This window comes from Callospermophilus lateralis, chromosome 13 (genome assembly GCF_048772815.1).
Source record: "Callospermophilus lateralis isolate mCalLat2 chromosome 13, mCalLat2.hap1, whole genome shotgun sequence".
Lineage (NCBI taxonomy): Eukaryota > Metazoa > Chordata > Mammalia > Rodentia > Sciuridae > Callospermophilus > Callospermophilus lateralis.
In genome coordinates, this window is record NC_135317.1 from 66169277 (window position 1) to 66191332 (window position 22056).

At 33.1% G+C, this 22056-nt stretch overlaps 1 protein-coding gene across 1 annotated transcript in view; it reads left to right on the top strand.

The window, feature by feature from the left end:
- Gpatch2 (G-patch domain containing 2) overlaps positions 1-22056 on the top strand; it is a 171509-nt gene that overhangs the window by 88799 nt on the left and 60654 nt on the right. Inside the window, exon 6 of the mRNA XM_076873097.1 lies at positions 17672-17739. Within this exon, the coding sequence (XP_076729212.1) occupies positions 17672-17739 (68 nt within the window). The remainder of the gene's footprint in view (positions 1-17671; positions 17740-22056) is intronic.

Consider the following 22056-nt stretch of genomic DNA (forward strand, 5'->3'; position numbering starts at 1 on the left):
TCCTTGGTACCAAAAAAAAAAAAAGCCTTTGTTTCAGATTTAAAGTTAACTGGACCTTCAAGGCTCTGGTCAATAGTAAAACAAGAGCACATTTTAGTTTTATAGCTAATGCTTTTCATAGCTTAAAGTTATAGTCTAGGATTATCTTCAAAATAAGGGTGGTGTAGAATTTTGCTTTTTTATGGAGAGAGGGCAATTAATTTTAAAATCTATCAGAAGCACTTTGGTCTTCTTTTGTACTTACTGAAATATTGCTATATATAATTAAAAGTATATTTAATTTTATTCTTATTGTCATTTACAAGATATGTATGTATACACATATTCTCAAAACTTAAGGACTTACTAAAAACTTACATATGAAGAGTTCTATTACATGTGATTCAAAGTATTTGAAATATCTGTATGACCTTAGTGGGAATTTCCATGTAGATTCAAGATAAAAATGTAAATACTTAAATCAAGAAATAAATATTGGTTTGTTTCATGTCTACCACCATGGGCCAGACAGGGAGCAATGTATGGGACAGACAGTTTGATGAAACATAGTTCCTAGTCTTTACATCTTATATTTATGAGAGGGTTGGATACATAAATAGCTAATTAAAATACAATGTAATGATTGATTTAAGTATAGCGGTTAGAATATAGCGGTTAGACTGCTAGGAGCTGAAAAGACAATTATTATGTCATTATGGTTACGCCGGTATATACTAATGTTATGGAAGCTACATAATATTTGGTTCCTTTTATTATATCTTATCTGGGGTGCAGTGATGGTTTTAAAATGAATGCATTAAAGTATTATTTGCATTACCATCAACAAGCTCATTTTGTTATTCTTTTAAAAAAGGTTTAATGAGTTATATGGAATTATTCTTATTAAGAGAGAATTATTGTGAGTAGTGAGATTGTGACTCCGTATAAAGTAGCTCTTTTTTCATAAATATATGATCTTGATCAGCACCTTTGAAATCATTGTATATACCTATGAAGACCAACACTTTGACACTAATCCCTATTGTATTATTCACCCATAAAGACTGACATTTGGATTTGCTGTCGTTCATGTTTACAGAGCCTGTCATTGTTTCCATTTTGCCTTTTAAATATCTATTCAGCCTGCAAACCTTTGTTGCATAAGAAGTCACTTTTCTGTTGGTTCTCCTTGCGACAGAGTGGTTATTGTTATTTTCTGCAGGTTTTTTCTGTCCATTTAGTTATGCTTCTAACAGCCAATTTTTGCACATTTTAAAAGCATTTCTTATGTTCTCCCTATTAGTATTTTTCCCATGTTCCTTCTTTAGTATAGAGAGTTGAATATAAAGTTCTTGAACTTTAGTGTGTATCATAATCACTTGGAGAGCTTGTTAAAATACAGATGACTAGGCTGCAGCCCCAGAGGTTCTAATTTTATAGGCTTGATAGAAAGCCTACCAATTTCTAACAAATTCCACATTTCTAACAAATTCCCAGGTGATACTGATACTGTCAGTCCAGCATCTATGCTTGAACAACCATAGCATACTACAGTGCTTCTCAGAGTAAGATCTGAAAACCAGTAGGGGCCCCTAAGACACTCCCAGGAGGTCCACAAGGGCAGAACTCTTTTCATAATAATACTAAGATATTTGTCTTTTTCACTTCTCCTACTCATCTATACAAAGCTATTTTCTAAAGTCTCATAGAGGTCTAAAAATTAACACAGTTTTAATTTCCTGTACACATCAGTAGATATAATCCATATAAGCCAAAGCCATTTGGAATCCTCGATCATTTTTAATACTGTATAGATTAAAAGTTCCTGATGTAAAGAATAGAACATGGCTCTTTAGAATTAGATCCAATAGGACCCTGCATGGTCTGTCCTCTGATTTCCTCTATCTTTCTGTCCTCTGTCTTCCCTTACCCAAACCAACCTCTCAGTCTCTTTAAAAATGTAAACTTTTTCTTGTTTCCAGGATTTTATACATGCTATTTGCTTTGACTGGGATGTTTCTACTCCTCCTCCTTTTCCTAGACTTCCCCATGTCATCCTTCCAAATTCAGGTCAGCTAGGGTTTCATGTCCTCACCTTCTTCTTACGTATTTCCTTCATAGCATTTACTAACATCTATAGTATTCTTCGTCATTTATTTTACTCATGGTGATTTCCTAGAATAAAATGCAGATCCCATAAATACACGAAGCTTGTTAGTCTTGATCATCATTGTATCTCCTCCTTTTCTTGCTCAAGACACATCATAAAGGCTCAACAATGTTGTGCTTCTTTTTTGCTGTTTCTTTTATTGTTTTGTTGTTTCACAAAATACCTGAGTCTGGATAACTTGAAAAGAAGTTTATTTAGCTCTCAGTTTTAATGTCTGAAAGTCCAAGTAGCATAACATGGCTCTGACCAGTTCTCTACTGGCTATGTCATACCATGGCAAATGATATTATGGTGGGAGTGCATGTATGAGGAATTATCTCATGGAGAGGCAGGAAGCCAAAGAGAGATTCAGGGGTTGGATTCATTCTTTTTTATTAACCCTCCCGTGAAAACCAAACCCAGGGTCCTCTGAGAACTACCTTCGCATTTCTAACAAATTCTCAGGTGCATTCCCTTTTGAGGGCAGCACTCTTAGTGACCTAACTCCCACTAAGCCCCACCTCTTAAATGTCCCACCACCTCTAAACAAACTGGGGACCAAGCTACCCACATATGAACTGTCCTGGGGAAGGCCCACATTAAGACGCTACCATCCCACTTTTACCTCCCAAGATTCATGTCCATCTCATGATGAAAAACACAATCCTTCCATTCCTGACAGTCCCAAAGCCTGTATTCATTCCAGCATTAATTCAAAAGTCCTAAGTCTCATCTGAGATTCAAAGCAAACTTCCAGTTGTAAGCTTCTGTTAAGAAAACAAATCAAACAAACAAAAAACCAAAACTTGTTCTTCCAAGATAAAATGTCAGGACAGGGAAAAAATAGACATTCCTTTTCCCCAAAAGAGAAATAGGCAGGATGGGGTTCAGAATATGGGCCAGGTCACTGCAAAAATGGGAGACCAGGTAGAAGTTTGCCTTGGGGCAGAATCCTTGCAAAGAGCCCACAGTGAGGTTTTGCATAGGAAATCATGGTCACATGGCCTTAGGTCTCTGCTGGGAAAGCTATAGGCAGAGGGCAAAACTAGTTCATGGCTAACCATGTGGCACCTACCCCCTGCCAATGTGCACAGGATGGTGAATTCAAGAGCTTTCAGATTTACTGTCCTTTCTGTTGAGTTTCAGTCTTGCAGTGAGTCATTGGTCTCCCAGGCTTGCCTTTGAAATCTTGGTGGAAGCCGCCATGACCCCATAAGTTTTGCACCCTGCACACCTGCAAAACCAGAACCATGGGGACACCACAAGTTCTGCCACCAGCATAAGTGAAGCCTTTACCCCCTTGCACTGGCAGTGACCTCGCCCATATTCTGAACCTTTGTGCCCCTTCAGGCCATTGGGCCTCTGATGGGAGAGGCAGCCTCACCTATGTCTGAAGTGCTCTCTGGGCCTCTTGCTCATTGCCCCAATGCAGAGCAACTGGCTTCCTTTTATCTACTTTAATCTAACAGTTCTCAACCACACCCATGCACATTGTCCTTTTTGCTTTTCCCTGGCCAACCTGTGAATATTCCAGATCTTTTTACTCTATTTCCCTTTGCTCTGAAGTCATACTGAAAGCAGTCCAAAGCTTTCTCCTTATTCTCTTTATTTTATTTAGAAATTTCTTACTATAGTTTTTCATTGTTCTTAAAGTTGGCCTTCTATAAAGCTCTTAGGCATGGACACAATGCCTCCAAGTTCTTTGTAATGGTGTAGCAAAGATGGACTTAACTTTAGTTCTAATAGAACCTTCATTTCTCTTAAGACTAGTCTCATTATCTTCTGAGGCCTCACCAGAATTACTCATAATGCTCTGTTTATAGCAATACAGGACTTTTATAACTATGCATGTCCATATTTTTAGTTATATTGATGCTTACTTCTTAGCATTCTTTTGAATAGCTTCCTCAATAATGGATTTAGTGTGCATGATATCCCACCTTATACTCAGAATTTATTGCTGTCAATGAATTATTTTAACAGTATGCCAGGTATAAAGATAACTCAGGCCAGGCGCAATGGTACATGCCTGTAATCCCGGTTGCTTGGGAGGCCTAGACAGAGAATTGTGAGCTCAAAGCCAGCCTCAGCAACTTTGAGGCACTAAGCAACTCAGTGAGACCCTGTCTCTAAATAAACTACAAAATAGGGCTGGGGATGTGGCTCAGTGGTCCAGTGCCCCTGAGTTCAATCCCTGGTACAAAAAAAAAAAAAGATAATTCAGAAATCTTTTTTCTTTCTTCTCACACTCTTTTTCTTTGTTACTTTTGACCAATTATATTCATTTATTTATCACTTAATTCTCTAGATAATTCCTAATAAATTTTATTTTTTGTACTGATAATGGAATGGTTTTAATAATACAGATGGCAGCATGTTTTCAAAGACAATATTTCCCCATATTTGAAAAAACTATAGTATTAAATCTCTTTGTGAAATATCTAGGGTATATACTGAGATTTAGGACCATCTTAGAAGGCTAATCAGCTTTCTTGAACAATTGTGCTTTTGACTAATTTAAAACTGGTTCAGTGTGTGTAGTCAGGGTCCTGAATCCTGATGGCAATACAAAAGCAAATTAAACATAGTCACTGCTTTTGAGAAATGTATATTATTATAGAAGAGACAAATATATATGTAATTCTAACACAAGGCATATATATACACATATATACTGTAATATTTATTATATTATCTTATTGAGATTGTATCTTTAATTAGACTGTGAAACAATAAAAATAATGATGAATATCTGTTAAATACTGATCTGCTTTATGAATCATTTGATTCTCATAAATAGGTATTCTTATTACCCCCATTTTATAGATGAGTAAGTGATATAAGAGAGATACAAAGAAATGTAGAAATTAAAAGTAGAGAAAGAAATTACTTCTGTTGAGTGTAGTCAGAGAACTCTAAAGGTTTTTCATTGTTATAATATCAAAAAAAGCTATTAAAAGTGTAGTACTTGAATCTGGACACCGAAGGATGTGCATTTGCTTTTTTTATTTCCCATAGTATGTATTTAGCTGCTCTGCAAGTTCAGGTTTCTTTCAGGTCCTTATAATTGGCCAAGAAAAGCAAATCAACTGTAAAACATTCAATTTAGAGATCATTATGATATATAAGATACTTAACTATTTTTATTTAAACTCATGACCTTTACACTAATTGGAAAACATCAGAATTATCAGCCTATGTAGTCACCAATAATGTCTTTGTGGAAACTATTAAGTTTTGTGATTCAGACTGGGAACCATAAGGTTTTAATTTATAAAGTGACTATTCTTTAAAATTCAGTGTGTTTTATAAAATAAATATACATCTGAATTTTTAATATGCTCACGATAAGGGTTCATTCATTTTATTTTTTTATCAAACCTAACCAAGGTCATTTCAAGTAATTGACTAGAAGGAACAGTAATGGTACCAGTGATACACATAAATAATTGCACCATTTTTTCAATGGATACCCTTTGTGCTCTCACCTCTGTCAACTCTTCAAAAAAACAATGTGTGTGTGTGTGTGTGTGTGTGTGTGTTTATGCTGTAAAATGTATTATATCATCTTATTGAGATTGTGTCTTTAATTAGACTGCAAAACAATAAAAATAATGATGAGTATCTGTTAAATACTGATCTGCTTTATAGTCATTTGATTCTCATAAAATAGGTACTCTTATTACCCCCATTTTATAGATGAGTAAATTGAGGCTGTCAGAGAGCTGAAACACAGATGAGTCAGGATTTAGAACCTATAGACTGACTCCATCACAATGCTATGCTGTTATTCTTCAGAACCAGGGAAAAAATGATAAAATCCATAAACTCTAGTTTGTTTTGTTAAACCTGTTAGATGGCATATCCCATTATAATCATTGTACTGGATTGTAAGAATTACTGCTAGGGACTGGGGATGTGGTTCAAGCGGTAACGCGCTCACCTGGCATGTGCGGGGTGCTGGGTTCGATCCTCAGCACCACATAAAAATAAAATAAAGATGTTGTGTCCACTGAAAACTGAAAAATAGATATTAAAAAATTCTCTCTCTTTCTCAAAAAAAAAAAAGAATTACTGCTAGAATCCTGAATTGCCTTATTTTATAGACATCACAAAAGTTATGTCTTTACCACCATTGATTTGTAAGGTGTTCATTGAAAAATATAATATACATTATGTGGAATTTTCATATTAGCAGTTAAAAAGCTTAAACTTTAATGCTGTATTTGTGAATCACATTGAAAGGTTTTCATCTTTTCTAATATTATAAGGATAATTCTTATTCTTGTGAGTATATTCTACAGGATTGATGTCAGTTTTTAATTTTAATGTGTCTCTGGGGGAATTATGCTGGTACCCATTACTTAAGCCCATAGGTTTCAGCCATTTGCTCTGATCTCCATTTTGCTGTTCTTCTTTGGAACCAAGACGGTGCCCATCCATTGCCTTGTCACCAGGCATGGGAACTCCTGGATCACGTCTTGCTCCCTGAATCCTTGGGAACCCACCAGTATTCTGTGAGGCTATCTGCCTATTACCTCCTTCCACATGTACCACATTTTTACTCTTGTGCCATGTTGTGCAAGGTACCACCTCTTCAGCTGAAGCAGACATCTTTCAATTCTCACATCCTTCTGAACTGTCCACTCACTTTATGCAAGAGGAACATTCAAATCCTGGGTTCTGACTTACTGTCCCAACTTCAACCTTAGTTCTCTATTCCCTGTTCCACAGAAGTAAAATGGGGCAGGAAGATCCTGAGCCTTGCCATCTTAGGCAGAAGGAGTTGCCTCTTCATGCTGTATGTGGAGGAAACTGTTTTCTACATGTTCAGATGCTGCATGTAGATAAGAGCCAGAAAGCATCCAGGCATGGAGATTTACTGAAGACAAAAATATGCTGATTTGATATATGAAAGTATTATACCTTTTTATCATTTTAATCATTTTCATAGGGCTGTTTTTAATGGAGTCAGACAATATCAAGCAGTCAGTATAATCTAGCTTAATTTTTTATAAGATGAACAATATTCCTAGGTTTCTGCACCTTCATAATCTGTCCAAACTTCTTTTTCCTATGGACTTCTAGTCAGGTTTGTTTCCTCCTTTGCAATATATAGGACCTCTTGAACCGTAATTTGTACTTGTGTGTAATATTTATTTTTCCTCCTTCCATCACCATAAATCCTACCCAGTTCAAACACTCAGTTTATGTCTTCTACAAAAAACAAATTTGAACTTTAGTAATTTTTCTTTTTCAAACTCCTTTTGCAGTTACAACTAAATAGTTTAGTAGTTGTCTAATCTTAAATTTGTTTTATGGATGCATTCCAATTTTATGTAGTAGTCAGATTTATCATATCATATTCATACATGGCCATAACATAATTTGATCAATCTCATTCCCTTGGTATGCTTACTCTACTCTACTGATCTTCTTTCTATTATTATTATTATTATTATTTCAATTAATACATTATAATTATATATGTGAGCAAGATTCATTGTGATATATTCATACATGGACATAGCATGATTTGGTAGATTTCATTTCCCAGTATTTCCCCATGTCCTCCACTCCTCCCTTGTCTAGTTGTCTAGTCTGGTTTATTGGTTTTATCTTTTTGAAGTTTGCACCAAATTAGTTAGCTGAGTTTCTATTATGCATTTCTTTAGAATCTTTCATATCACTTAACAGAATACTAGACATATAAATGGATGCTCAGTATCCTGCTTGTTTTAGTTGCATCCTGGTTTACTGGATGATGTGTTATTTTTTTTAAGATTAAGGGTAGACTTTATTGGGTGTATAACTGGCTTTATTATTGTTAATTGAGGGTTGAGCTTGGTGCATGTAACAAGATACCCAACCAGTGGTTGCTTGAATGAAAGAGTAGTTTTTGTTTTTTGCTTCATGACCTGGAAAGGTATAATTTGATGGCTTGTTTACCCAGATAAAGGATGCCCAGGTGGAATCTTTTGATTCTGTCTTTCACAATTAATCAAAAATTTGATGTTGTTACCACTCTTTAAGGATCCTGAGAAGTACAAATGCACTACACCCATCCCAGCTGAGTAAATCTCATTTTAAAAACTTTCCTTAGAAGTTCTACCCAGTGACTACACTTTCTTCTTAATTGACCTGAACTTACTTCTGACTGATTGATTCTGTTTTACAATCAGAGTTGAGATAGATAAATTTCCTTATATCAATTTAAAGCTAATTCTGCTAATAAGTATTCCACAACTATGAGCATTTAACTATTTAAATATTTACTTGAAATAGATCTTAGCCAAATAATGTTAAAATCTGCAAATTATTATTTGTACTGTTGTCTACTAACTACTGTTTGATTTCTTTTTAATTAACTCATTCAGCCATTTGTATCTTGAAGCATAGGTTGCATGTATTTGTCCTTGTGGTCTCTTTCCCCTCCCTTCTAGAGTTACAGTTACATACTTTGTTTTCAGTTATAGAAATTTTCAGTGCAATTAACCAGGTCTGGACCTGCATCATCCAAGACTGAGTGGTTGCCTGCATATTGGCTTCAGTAGAACAGCCTGTAGAGTGTAATATTTTAAATATTTTATTAGCTTAATATAAACAACATTAACTTACCCATTTAAAAAGGTAGGGACAGTGACATTTTCTTTATAAATTATTGTCAGTGTATCCTTGAGAACTTTAAACATCAAAACCATTGTAATTCTTTTCCCTTGATGTGAATTAAGATTCCATGCAATTCCATTGAGAGTTTAAGGTAGTTAAAAAATTGACCATATTAACCTAACGGTTTGAATAACAATGGAAATAATATGCAAGCCAGAAAGGAAAGGTATAGCTGATGAATTTATATTTATTCTCAAATAATATGAAAACAAAATAATTTTAGCTACTGAAATATCAATCATGTGATTTATGACTATCAAAATAATTTATAACTACTTACATATATTTTCCTAGTCTTCTTAAATTTGTAAATAAAATATTTAATGTAAGTGAAGAGTTTTTATCCAAAAACTATTCTTATATTTGTAATGTCTTCAAATGCATTTGCTGAGTCTCATTATCTTCACTGCTGTATTGCCCTCTGTCCCCTTCTAATACAAAAAAATAAAATAAAAAGAAGAAAAAAACAATGTCACATCTTCCAAGCTCTGCAGTATGTTGTAATTCTTCTTAGGAGTGAAAACAATTGAGCATTCCTTTAGTTTTTTAAGTCCTGTCCTTTATATAATAGACTGTACAAGCTGAGCTCCAGGGAGAAAACACTTTCTTGCTTCTATTTTCTATATATGTGACTTTTCGTTTCTAACTTTTGTAGAATTGTGAGGGTTAGGAGAAGACTCTTCTAACATACATTTTAAAATAACATACATTTTAATTTTTATTCTTTGAAATTCCTTACAATAGTTCAATGTTACTTTTTAAAGTGTTTTGAATGTCTAGAGAGATAAAAGGATTTTTATAAACAAATTCCTTGGCAGAAGCTACATTATGTGCTATATATTTCAGTCTAATAATAAGGGCTTACTGGGGGTCAGTGTGTCATATCCCAGAGGTGTCTAGTAAGAGGGAGGGTTATCTGATATGTCAGCTAGATAATGCTGTGAACAATTTTGAGCAGGCAAGATAATGGGACTGAATTCTGAAATGAAGGTTGAAATATGTTGGAATATTGCTACGTTGAGAATCATAACTTAAAATAAATGTAGTCACCTTTTGACATAATTAGGCACATTTGCTCATAATTTTTAATCAGGTCCATTTTAGTTAGATTGGGTAAAGGATGAAGTGAGTCAAATGTATAATTGCATGTTTAAATAGATAAATAAAATTAGAAATTTTCCAATGCATATAGGAGACTTGTATTCATAGAAATCTGCTGGGCATGATTAAAGCTCACGTATTTATGTATATATGTGAATGAAAACTGCTAAGCAAAGAGAAAAACATTTTTTCTTCATCATAAATACTAACTTAACATTTCATAATACTTGCAAGGTTTAACTTTCTTAATTACTATTTTCAAGTTTTGTATAGAAAATTTCTTTACCCAAACTTAAGTGCAATAATATGGAAGTTTTAAGAACATCTTTGGATTACTATGTTTTCAGCATAATATTTTCATAAACCATTACATAAAATATTAATGACTTTTTTAAAATCAAAAATTCAAAGAGTTTTAATTTTTTATTTGTATTTGCAAACAAAGTAAGTTTGCCAAGCCTAAACTTATACTTAATTTTGAGAAAGGGTGTGTGTGTGTGTGTGTGTGTGTGTTAAATGAATCCCAACAAAATACTTATTTTTAAATGTAATTGTAAATTGTTTTGATATGAATTGAATAAGAAAATCCACACTTAGAGTATTATGGTATATAAATTAGAATTTTTAGAGGATGTACAGATTCTGGGTTTAATCATGTTGCAGAGGGATGAAATTTTGAAGTTTGATATGCCATCTATATACATTTTGTTTATCACTTTGACATTTACTCTTATAAAAGTCAGGCTTTATGCACAAGGAGTTTTACATGAACATATGTTACTATACCCTTATTTTCTTGAAGCCCATAATATTGCAAGCTTCATAAATGAGAAATTTAGGAAACCTTTGGTCAGCCAGTAGAGGCCACTCACAGCTTGCTACTAAAACTGGTCAGCAAAGTGAAAGTCTCTCTTTCTCCCTGTTGAGCATCATTCTGAACTGGTTAATTTTTAGTTTCTCCCTCAAAAAATAATTAGTATCATGAAACAGTATGAAAAAAAAGTTGTTGCTGTATTTGTTTTTTAATTATGTAGTGATTAATCTTTTCTATTAAAGCATTTAGATCATCCATTAGTAGTAGATACCAGAAATGAGAATTTATGCACTTAATAATTAGAAGTATTAATATTCTAACAGACCAATAATTCTAAATTTTCAATTATTAATGCTGACTGCATTTTAAGTTGGAGGAAACAGTAGTCTACAGTGAAGATTTTATAATTACAATTGTTTAGTTTTAGTTTTAAAAAATAGCCATTGTAAACTTATAAATGTAATTGTATATATAAATTTCTAATCATTTATGCATTTAATATAATTTCCATTTTGACAATTCTTAGGGAAATATCTGTGTTTTCTTAAAAATGTACCAATGTACTTCAAAATAATATGTGAAGTCTGTTTCTTCTTTCATGACTTACTGTGATGCTGGCAGCTACAGGGTTAGCATCTTCTCTGTGACACATGTCCTGGTTCCTGCTAGGAGGGCTAATCCTCAATTGAAAGGAAAGCCTTGTGCTTCTCTGTGGTTTATTTCCTGTGATTTTTTTTTATTATTATTCTTTAAAAAACCTTTCTGATTTAAGGGTGTAATCTCACATTTAGATTGATATCTGTTTGAAGGGGAAAAAATTTGTCAAAACTCTCTAATTTTCCCCAAGTTTCTTCAAATTCTCTCATTCTGGAGTGTTTACTCCCCTCTAGTATAATTTTTAAATGTTCTGTTGCTCTAATGATTAGTAATGAAGCCGTTTGTTCATGTGCTGGCCAGCCTAATTGGAGCTGCTACATCCCTCTTATCTCATATTGATGATAGCCCATTTGCTACCCAGAGGTTATAGGCAAGAGCCACAGTGTTCTTGAATATATGCTGAAGATTTTCCAAGAGTACAGTCTAGATTCAAGTTTCCATCTCCTAGGGTAAATTCCCAGAGACAGAAAACACTTGATTTTGTGTATTGTCTCCCTATAGGAGAAAAAGTACTAAGTGGTAACTTAGATTCACATCTAACTATTCAGGCTGGGTAGTCTTAGGCATGTGCCCTCAGTGTAAATCTCTTCATCTATGATTGAGAATAATACCTTTTAACTCTAGGCACCTTGTTTGCAAAAACATCTTAAAAGCAGGCAAGAGCTCTGAGGAATATGTGTGTTATTGTCATAATGACAACATTAATATTTCCATTACTCAGGGGCACTCAACCACTCAACCATTGAGCCACATTCTCAGCCCTATTTTGTAGTTTATTTAGAGACAGGGTCTCACTGAGTTGCTTAGGGCCTAGCTAAGTTGCTGAGGCTAGTTGTGAACCCTGGATCTTCCTGCCTCAGCCTCTGGAGCTGGTGGGATTTCAGGCATGTGCCACTGCACATTACTCTAATTCTTGATATATGCTGTGATCATTATCATATTTTTTGTTGATTTGTTCATGCTTAAGTTCTCTAAGAAGGATTGAAAGCTGTATATTAAAAGTATAACACAATAATGTAGAGTCCTTAATCTTGACTACCAGGAAAAAAATCATCACATTTACCCACTCTGTTACTGTATCCATTATAATACATTTGTGATAACATGAAGGCTATGAATAGTAGATGCTACATAGATGCTGATAAAAAGTTTTCCCTAAAAGTTATATTAACATTAGTTCTGCTGATAAGAGCAAGATTATTTGTAAACGTTGGTATTTTAAAAGATATGTTTTATGATAGAGAACTTGATATGTTTTATGATAGAGTACTTTTCTTAGGTTTTATAATATTCTCAACTTTTAAGATCTTTTTCTTAGTTAAAAAAAAAGTTATATTGTATAAATGTAGTTATTTAGTACAGTAATTTTGAAATCCTAGATTGTCCTCAGAAATGGATCATCTTCCTTCCTGAATATTTCTTCTAGGGGGACATCAACACTGTAACTCCTGGTTGATAAGGACTTACAGTGTTGTTCTCCTAGTGTCTGGCATACATTATGCATTCTGTAAGCATTTGTCTTTGGTTTCTTTTTTTCTTCTTTTGCCAGTGAGGATGGTTTTCCTGGTCCACTCTGTAAAATAAGAATTTTCATATGAATTATTTACTGATATTTATATTCTTAAGAAGAAACACAACAGAAAAATTTGAATTAGAAGGTTCTATAGCTCAAGACTTTTATCAAGACATTCAAATAGATTGGTTCTGTTTAATAGCATGAAATCACCCAGCTGAAACAGAACCATATACTGCTTATTATATAGTAACTTTAAGCATAATATTCTATATACAATAAGTTTTAGTAAATGTTTGTTGAATTGTATCAAGTAAGCCATCATATTGAGTTTAGAACAAGGAGCAATCAGTGGCTGTATAAAGTATTAGATCACGTTAGAAAAGGTCAGGAATAGGAGAGTCTTTAATTCATTTCTCATTAGCTTTCATTTTACTTTTGGTGGATGTAAATGGAATGGCTCTAGAATGAGAAAGTTGACATGAAAAATGCAACATTTAGAAAGTTAAATTTGGCAAGATGGTAAGATGGATTGGAGCAAGGGATTCCCATATTAACAAGGTGCTTGTTTTTCCTACTTATTCCTTTAAATCAAGTAACTACTTTTTTTACCTTTAATCTTATAGTTTTCAATTTATGCTATGTATTCTGTAATATTAAGAGAACAGATAACACAATGAAATATATGTCGTATTAATTCCCTCAGCTATCTTGTAATAGGACTTTTAGTACGACACCATATATACACAGGTGCCCTCACTTGAAATGCTCTTGGAGAATGTTTCTTTATTCTTCTGTAGGAAGTAAAAGATAAACATTGAACATATTCATTTAAATAGCTATTAAAATTAATCACTGAAAAACATTTAGAACAGTATTTTCCTGGCTTTTTAAAAATAAAGATAAATTTATCAACTACCAACTAAAATCTGTTTTCTTCTACTTATTTACCCTCCCCCTTTCCATCCCCAGGGTTTAAAGTCATATTTTTAAACTTATTTTAGTTGAGTTGTTTTCCTTAATATCTGTCACATATATTTGAGTGACACATTTGTTGAATGTTCTGGAGGCCTTTATGCAGAGCCTGCTAAACTTAAAGCCTTGGTTCTTTCTTCAAAGGAGTCAAATTAATAATTGTCCTAAGAGAAGCAGGAAACTTCTGCGTCTTGACGAACTGGCAGGGAGGCTCAGGCCATGTCTCCCTACAGCCTGGAGGCTGTGTAGATTTGATTGACCAGTCTGCACAAAATTGAAAAGCCTTCTTTTGAATGGCAGCCTGCCACCATAAGTGTTTGTCATTGTGGGCACTGAAGCACAATAGCATTTGGAAGGCAAATAAAATATAGTTGAAAAAATATATATAGCTGAAAATCAGAACAAAGTTGAAGGGAAATGACTATACTGGAAGGAGAGAAGAAAGGATGACAATCCCTTTACTTTTGTGAAGACATAAAACTTCATTAATTTATAAAAGGAATCTTAATCATTGAAAATATAAGTAAGATAGCACCCATAATTGAACAACCTCTGTGTTAATCTTAGAAGACTGTTCTTTCTCAACTAGCATGGGAAGTGATTTGTTCAACTATGTAATTGTGGAAGTTGCAGGGTTTTATAATGACAAGATGAAAATGATATATAAAAGACAGTTTCAACTGTCTTTTGAGGGAAATCATAAAATTGGTGTTTTGTAAGTGATAAAATTTAAAAAAATGCTTTAATGTGTCTAATAAATTAAAAGAATACATGTTTCCTCATTGATGTTATTTAGCTGGATTTCTGATATATTGGTACTTATTGACCTTATCTATTGATTGTGGCATTTATAAAACTGTTTCTGAGTTTTCATATCTCATTACCACATTCCTGTTTTCTGAGGTTTATGACTTGATTGTAAATACCAAGAAAGTTTCTCTGAGATTCACGATCTGTTAGCATTATAACATAAGTTATATTACCTAGAAACCATCTATTTTTGGTTTTAAGAGTTGTTTTTTTTTTTTTTTTAAATTTGTGTAATAAGCATCAGTAATGAAAAAAAATTTCATCTTAGGATTTATTCATTATTGGTGTAGGAATATTTAGAAGATTAATCATAAGAATTCAAGATATATAATATGATGTCTAAGATTACAATCACTGAATATTGATTAATAACATGAATAATTATCTCCATAATTTTATCAATAACAAGAATTGGTTTATGGAGATCCAGATTCTCCTAAAGAACAGAATAGTTGTTCCCTATCTAATCTTATGGAATAATTTTGATACTAATAAACATGACTATGTGAATATTTTATTAGTTTAAAGTGCTATGATATTCTTAAATTTGTGATGTCTTTCTAAGACATCTTGTAATTACTAGAAGGTACATATTTTGGAGAAAAAAACAATTTCCATACTTTTTTGGTAGAAATTAATAATTTGATCTCATTTTGAAAACTGCTTCATGTTATTTTTATAAAGATGATTGTTCTGAATTCATGATGAGACAATTATAACTTTTACAATTCTTTCTTTCTTGAAGCTTAATAATTCTTTGCAGTATTCTACTAATAATCGTGCTTAACACGTTAGTTTGAAATCTACTCAAACTTCAGTAATACACTACTTTCCACCAGCTGAATTCCGTATTAAAGATATGATTCTTACATTTCAAGTAGTGGTATCTAGGGTTGAAGGTAGGAAAAGATTCCTATCATAATAACACATTACTCCTGCTTCAGACCAGTGACAATGACCTTCCAAGGATCATCATATCTACATATCAATGTAGCTTTAATTATTAAAAAAAAATCTAAACTATGTCTATTTTAATATACATTTAAAAGTAACAGAAGTTTACTTGAAATAACAATAAAGGATACTCACTTTTATTTTTTAAGGCCGTTACTAGGTGAATATGTAAAGTCATTTAAATAGCTGCATTTGATATTATAAATCTTTTGTGAGTTATTTGCTGCAATTGAATTGAGCTTATAGTTTTTTATACATATATACAATTTCTGAAAAATACACACTATGATTATTTCTGACTAGATTGAAAGCTTACATTTGTATTATAGTATAAATTAGTTATAAATTCTATTTTATTGTATTCAGTTGCATTGTTTTCATCAGGCAATTTATCACATGGCTGTATGTGAAATTTCTTCATTTATTAAATTTTAGATTATGTATTTCAAGCCAGAGCAAGACTTTAAACATTTTTCCATAAGTATAGCTTCAGGTAAACAAGCAATTTTAGTCCTGAAAATAGCTTCTGCTTCTGTCAACACGTTGTTTATTTTTTCTCTGAGATAAAAAGTTCAGTTTTCTGATATTTGTACCAAGATAAAGTCAGTAAACAAGATTAATATAGTGTGGAAAAGGTTGTCAGCAGCCCTGGCAAAGGAAATAAGTTGCCTGTACATAGAACATACTGTAAACTGAATAAAAGTGTCAGGTCCACCATGAGATAATGTGATCATGAACCTCTAACAAAGCATGACATAGGCACAGTCGGCTTTTCTCATAGCCACAGTGTAGAAAATGGATTACTGTATTCCAGGGATACCCAGTGGAATAGCATGAAAACCGCATTCTGAGAGGAACACAGGCTGTGGTCCTGGAGTTGAGCCACATGTTTACCTGTAGTGCTCCAACTATAGGCTTATTCATGTTATCCTCTGTGTACATTTGCAATATTTGCATAGGAATTTCAGAGTATATGCTGGTATCCTTGTTACCCAAGCAATATAAGAAAAAGTACATTTTTAAAAATCATTAGTGTTTTTTGGAGGTACTCTACCACCTCATTATAATTTTTGAAAATTCTCTTCTATGTAAATGACACTGTGATAATGAAAAAGTTACCTTTGTTTCTCTTTGTGGAGCATAATTTAAAATCTTTTGCTGCAAGTTTATGACTTGTCACATTTATTCATGCACAGTCCTGTTTTTCTGTGCCCTTTGAGAACCTCTGTAAGTTAGGAAAGTTGTGAAATTCTGTAAAAATGGGAGTACCTGACATCATCAAGAAAACATTTAATATTTTCTTTATCAGATCTCCAATTTTATTTAGAAACAAAGGAGTAAAATGTTATTCTTCTAGGTAAAAGTACATTTTGTTCTATGTGAACACATATATGATTTCTAACTGTGAAAAAATTATAAAAAAGACTATTCATTACTTTCTTGATCTAAGTTTTTGTGTGCATTTAAATGTGTACATTATATACACCTACAAAAGCACTGGTCCTTGAAAATAATTGCTCAACACTGATCTCTTTGTTGATATATAATCAAATGTATGCCCAGTTTGATAGTATTTAGAAACAGTACCTAGTCCCTTTCTCTCTCTTGCTCTCACTCACTCTCTTTTTGTTTTGTATGTGTATACTGGAAATTCAACCGAGGGCACTTTACTACTGAATTACATTCCTTGCCCATTTTCTTTTCTTTATTTTGTGATCCTCCTGTCTCAGCCTTCCCAGCCACTTGAATTACAAATATGCACCACTACACTTAGCATTGATCTGTTTCTTACAAAGGATGTTTATACTTTCCTGAATACACTTTTAAAATTTGAGCAGAGGAACTACAATAACCAAAAAAACAAACCAAAAATTCTCACAAGAATTAAATTACACTTTTCTTACCTACCATTTTGTCTTAAAGAAATTAATGTCATATTCTCCTTTTCAGAGTGATACTCTCAAATGGATTTGTCCCTGTTATACACTGTGTTTTTACAACCGAACCTGAGACTAATTTATTTTTGTTTTGTTTTAAAATCTCTCTTCAGGTACCCACACCTAATCCGGTCAGTAACAAGAGGATGGTTCACTTTTCCCCAGATTCTCATCACCATGAGTAAGTACTCATTGTATTTACAAAACCTAGTTGGACTGTTCTACCTATTTTTGGGGGGAAATTGGCAGCTATTCCCAGTAAATGTGGCTTAATGTGTGTCTATCTTTAAAAAGAGTAAATAATCATATACCAATGACAATAGTGTAAGCACAATTTAAATGAAATTCATGACAAAATTTAAATATTTTTAAATATCTTATTTGTGATAGAGTTTAAAATTTATGCATTATTGAAATATATGCACTATCTGAAAACATTTGAATTTTCATGACACTGAGTAGCATCAAACCCCTCAACTACTGAGATGAAAGAATAAGTAAGTGGTTTTTCCCTTACTTCTTTGCTCTTTGAACCTGCCTCCTATTTGGTAATAATGGTCCAGAGGTCTAAAGATACCAGAATATATTTTGATTTAGAAACAAAAGGAAAATGTATCTGGGGTTGGGGCTCAGTGGTAAAGCACTTGCCATGTGTGAGTTCCTGGTTTTCATCCCCGGCATTGCAAAAAAAAAAAAACATTTTTGAAATAATTTTTTAAGGCAATACAAAAGGAAGAGATTATTGGGTCAGTTTGTATGAATAGGGTTTCTTAGTACTTAGATCTATAAAAAATAAAAAATATGAATAAAATTGATGTTAAATATAATATTAATCAGTATACACGAACTAATTTTGGAAAGAACACATGATAACTTTCTAATAATTTTAGTTTTTTAGTTTTAATATTGCAAAATTTAATTATGCTTGCTTAATAATTAAATATGGTTGATGGTTGTTTCAGACCTTAAATAACTATTATGATCTACTCATAATTGTTATTGTCATTGACCAACTGATCCATCCAAATTTTGAAATAATTTTTTTAACTGAATTGGTTTCTAGTCAAAGAAATTTAAAAATATGTGTGTTTTTGTATACACATAATTTTTGTTGCAGAAGAGTTTGATAGGGTAACTAATAAAAGGGTTTAGAGCATAAAAATGTATTAAGATAACTGGCCGTGCTAATGCACGCCTCTAATCCTAATGACTTGAGTGCTAAGACAAGAGACTCACAAATTCAAAGCCAGCCTCAGCAACTTAGAGAGGCTCTAAGCAACCCAGCCAGGCCCTGTCTCAAACAATGAAAAGGACATGGTTCAGTGGTTAAGCGTCCCTGGGTTAAACTGTCTGTACCCCCTGCTAAAATATATGTGTATGCACGTGCGCACATACAAGTATATTTTAGAACAGAATTGGAAATACATATGAAAGGAGAAAAATTAACCAAGTAGAATTTTCAGCTTTAAAAAAAGTGTGATCATGATTATAGATATCAAATTACAGTGATTATTAGATTCCACTGTATATATTTAAGAATGGCATGGTGGTTTTATTTTAAAAATCAATATATAATTGATAGAAGATTAAATTCTTTGCAAATGTTTAAATTTGTGTTACAAAAATTTAGATGTCTTCATAAAAATTTGTGAAGATATAACAATTTCAGGCAATTTGAATTTAAAAAATGGTAAAGATAACTGTTTATAGAGTGCTTTCAGGAAAAAGTCACAGGATATTCTAAAAATAATGGTTTAAATACAATGATTAAGTTTATTAACCTATTCAGAAATTTAGAAGTGGGCAGTTCCAGGGCATGGGGGAGATATTAATAGCATCTGCCATGACCACCTTGAAGAAGGAATCTTTGGTGTTTTCTCCAGAATTTAATTTGGGCTAGTAATTCTCTATGTCTTGTATATTCTTCCTTGGGGTTTTTATTTGAATTCAATTATAGTATTGATCACATTATTCTCTGGAATATAATTATAATAAACATGCTTTGTTCCAGTGAACTTGGCAAGGAAACTCTCTTGTTCTACTTTGAGTTACACAATATACAGCACACTGTCTTACGTATCAAATCATGAGCTCTCAGGTTAGGATGATCAAGTTCTGTTGGCCAGCGCTGGAAAGTGTTCATGAAGGAACCAGCTAAATATTTGTTGAATGCAAGTGATAGAAGAAGCAAGTACTAGAGCTAGAATGGATCATAGAGGCTGTCTAATTCACTGCCTGAGAACTTAAGGCTCAGAAAGGTTAAATAACTTGCTTCTAACTAACTCACAGAAGTTACAGGATAGACCCCACAAGAAATTAGTAATAAAAGTGATCATCTCTAGATGATGGGATTACAAGTTGATTTTTATTTTATTGAGGTGGGGAGGCATAGGAGTACTTTTTGTTATTTTCCAGATTTTTTTTCTGTGGATATGTCAGGAAAGCCACGATGAGTATTATGAAAGAATGATCCTTAATATAGTTATATTACTAATTCTTTCAAGTAGAGGTAATTTCATGTGTGTTGATTCATTCTATACTCCCATAAGTACTGCGAAGTAAGTGGGGATGGGTATGGACCCTGTTTTGAATATGAGAAAACCAAAATTTGAAGTAGCTCTGCCATGTGTCATATGACTACTAAGTGATAGATAAAGAACTTAAAACCAGCTCTGTATTCTTCTGTTACAACTCAGTTAAATTAAGGATCATAAGCTCCATGACTTCATATCATATCTTGTTATGTCCCTTTATTCTACATATTCTGAGTTGCTTGAAAATATTTTATTTTTCAATTTCTTTTTATCATTTTACATCATTTCTAAGTGATAATGAGTAATAATCAAAAGAGATAAGACATATTCCACTTAGAATGGTAAGCCAGCTCACAAATGATCTCATTTCCAGTGTTCTGTGAACTAGTTGTCTTCAAGACACTCCTTCTTGATGCCTGCATAACAGTATAGGGAAATACAGTGGTTAAGTGTGGTTTTATTTAAACTTTACTAAAGATTACCTTTGGACATGTAACAAAGAACCTGTAAGAATGGAGAGAAATAGTCATTAAACTCCCCAATATTTTCAAATTCCTAATTTATTAGTAAATCAGTGGCTTCTATTTTTATTCTGTTGTTGTTCCTCTAAGGCAGTATCTGTCTTGCTTTGTAAAATTCCCTGTAGGCATAAATAAAATAATTTCACTTGTTAAAATTTTATTCTTAAAATAGATTTTAATAAATATGACAAAATATACTGCAGTCTCACAAACCTTTAAAAGTTTTTAGTTCTTGATTCATATGGTTAGATGACTAGTCCCACAGTTACCAAAGACTGGTATGAAGCAGTCTAGAAATGACTAGTCAAAACTCACAACCTCCTGAACTGGGTAAAGGATGTGTTAGAGTTAGTAGAACAATACCCAGCATAGTATTTGATATGAAAAAGCTCACCTTACCAAAAGGTTTCAGCTCAAAATATGAGAAGAATGGAACAGGGCAATAAAAGTTTGGGGAGTTTCTATATAGTGATATTTTATAATAATTTCCATTATATTGTTGGTGGTGATGTTAAATGTTGACCCCACTATCCCTGTTCAGGTGGCAATTAGTGTAACAGATGTCATAGTAGACACTGGACATTTATTTTTAAGGCTGTAAATTGGTAGCTACCATTATTTCTATTTCTTCCTCACCCATTTCCTCAGAGGTGCTGGGAACTGATGGGATACTAAAGTTCACAGGGTAGAGATCCTGCTGCTCCTCACAATTCAGCCAAGTTTAAGCAAACCTTACTTCATGCACAAACTACCCCCACTCAAGCTTGAATAATACTTTAGCACATAGAATATGGGAAGCATAAATCTCCAACAAATAACCAGGTCACAACAGTTAAGGAGAACCTCAGGTTCCACTCCTGAACATCTTTCTACTCATACTGCAAAAACAGAAGTCTCAAGAACAAAATGATAACTACACACCAAAGGAAGCATGCCTAAAAGAGGAAGAGGAATTCATTTCAACAGATGCAAAAGTCCAAGACCTCTGAAAACATGAGGAAAGAAGCAAACAAGTCTCTCCTTTCCACCCAAATTTACAGTGCCCCAACAAAGGAACCCATAGATAAGGAAGAGGGTGAAATTTCAGAGAAAGAATATAAAAAATGATTAATAAAATGTTCAGTGAGCTAAAAGATCTAAGGAATGAACTTAAGAGAGCAAATCCAGGAGTTAAAAGACCATTTCAACATAGAAATAGAGGAGCAGAAAAGAAACAATGAGAACTCTTAGAAATAAAAGACACAATGAATGAAATTAAAAGTATGCAAACAGATTATATTACATGGAAAACAGGATTTAAAGCCTCAAAGACAGAACTTCAGGTTTTGAAAATAGGGCACATGAACTTCGATATTCAGTATGCAGTAGGGGGAGAAAAGACCATGAGCAGAATCTACAAGAACTCTGGCAAATCAAAATGCCATATTTTTGAGAGTCATCAGA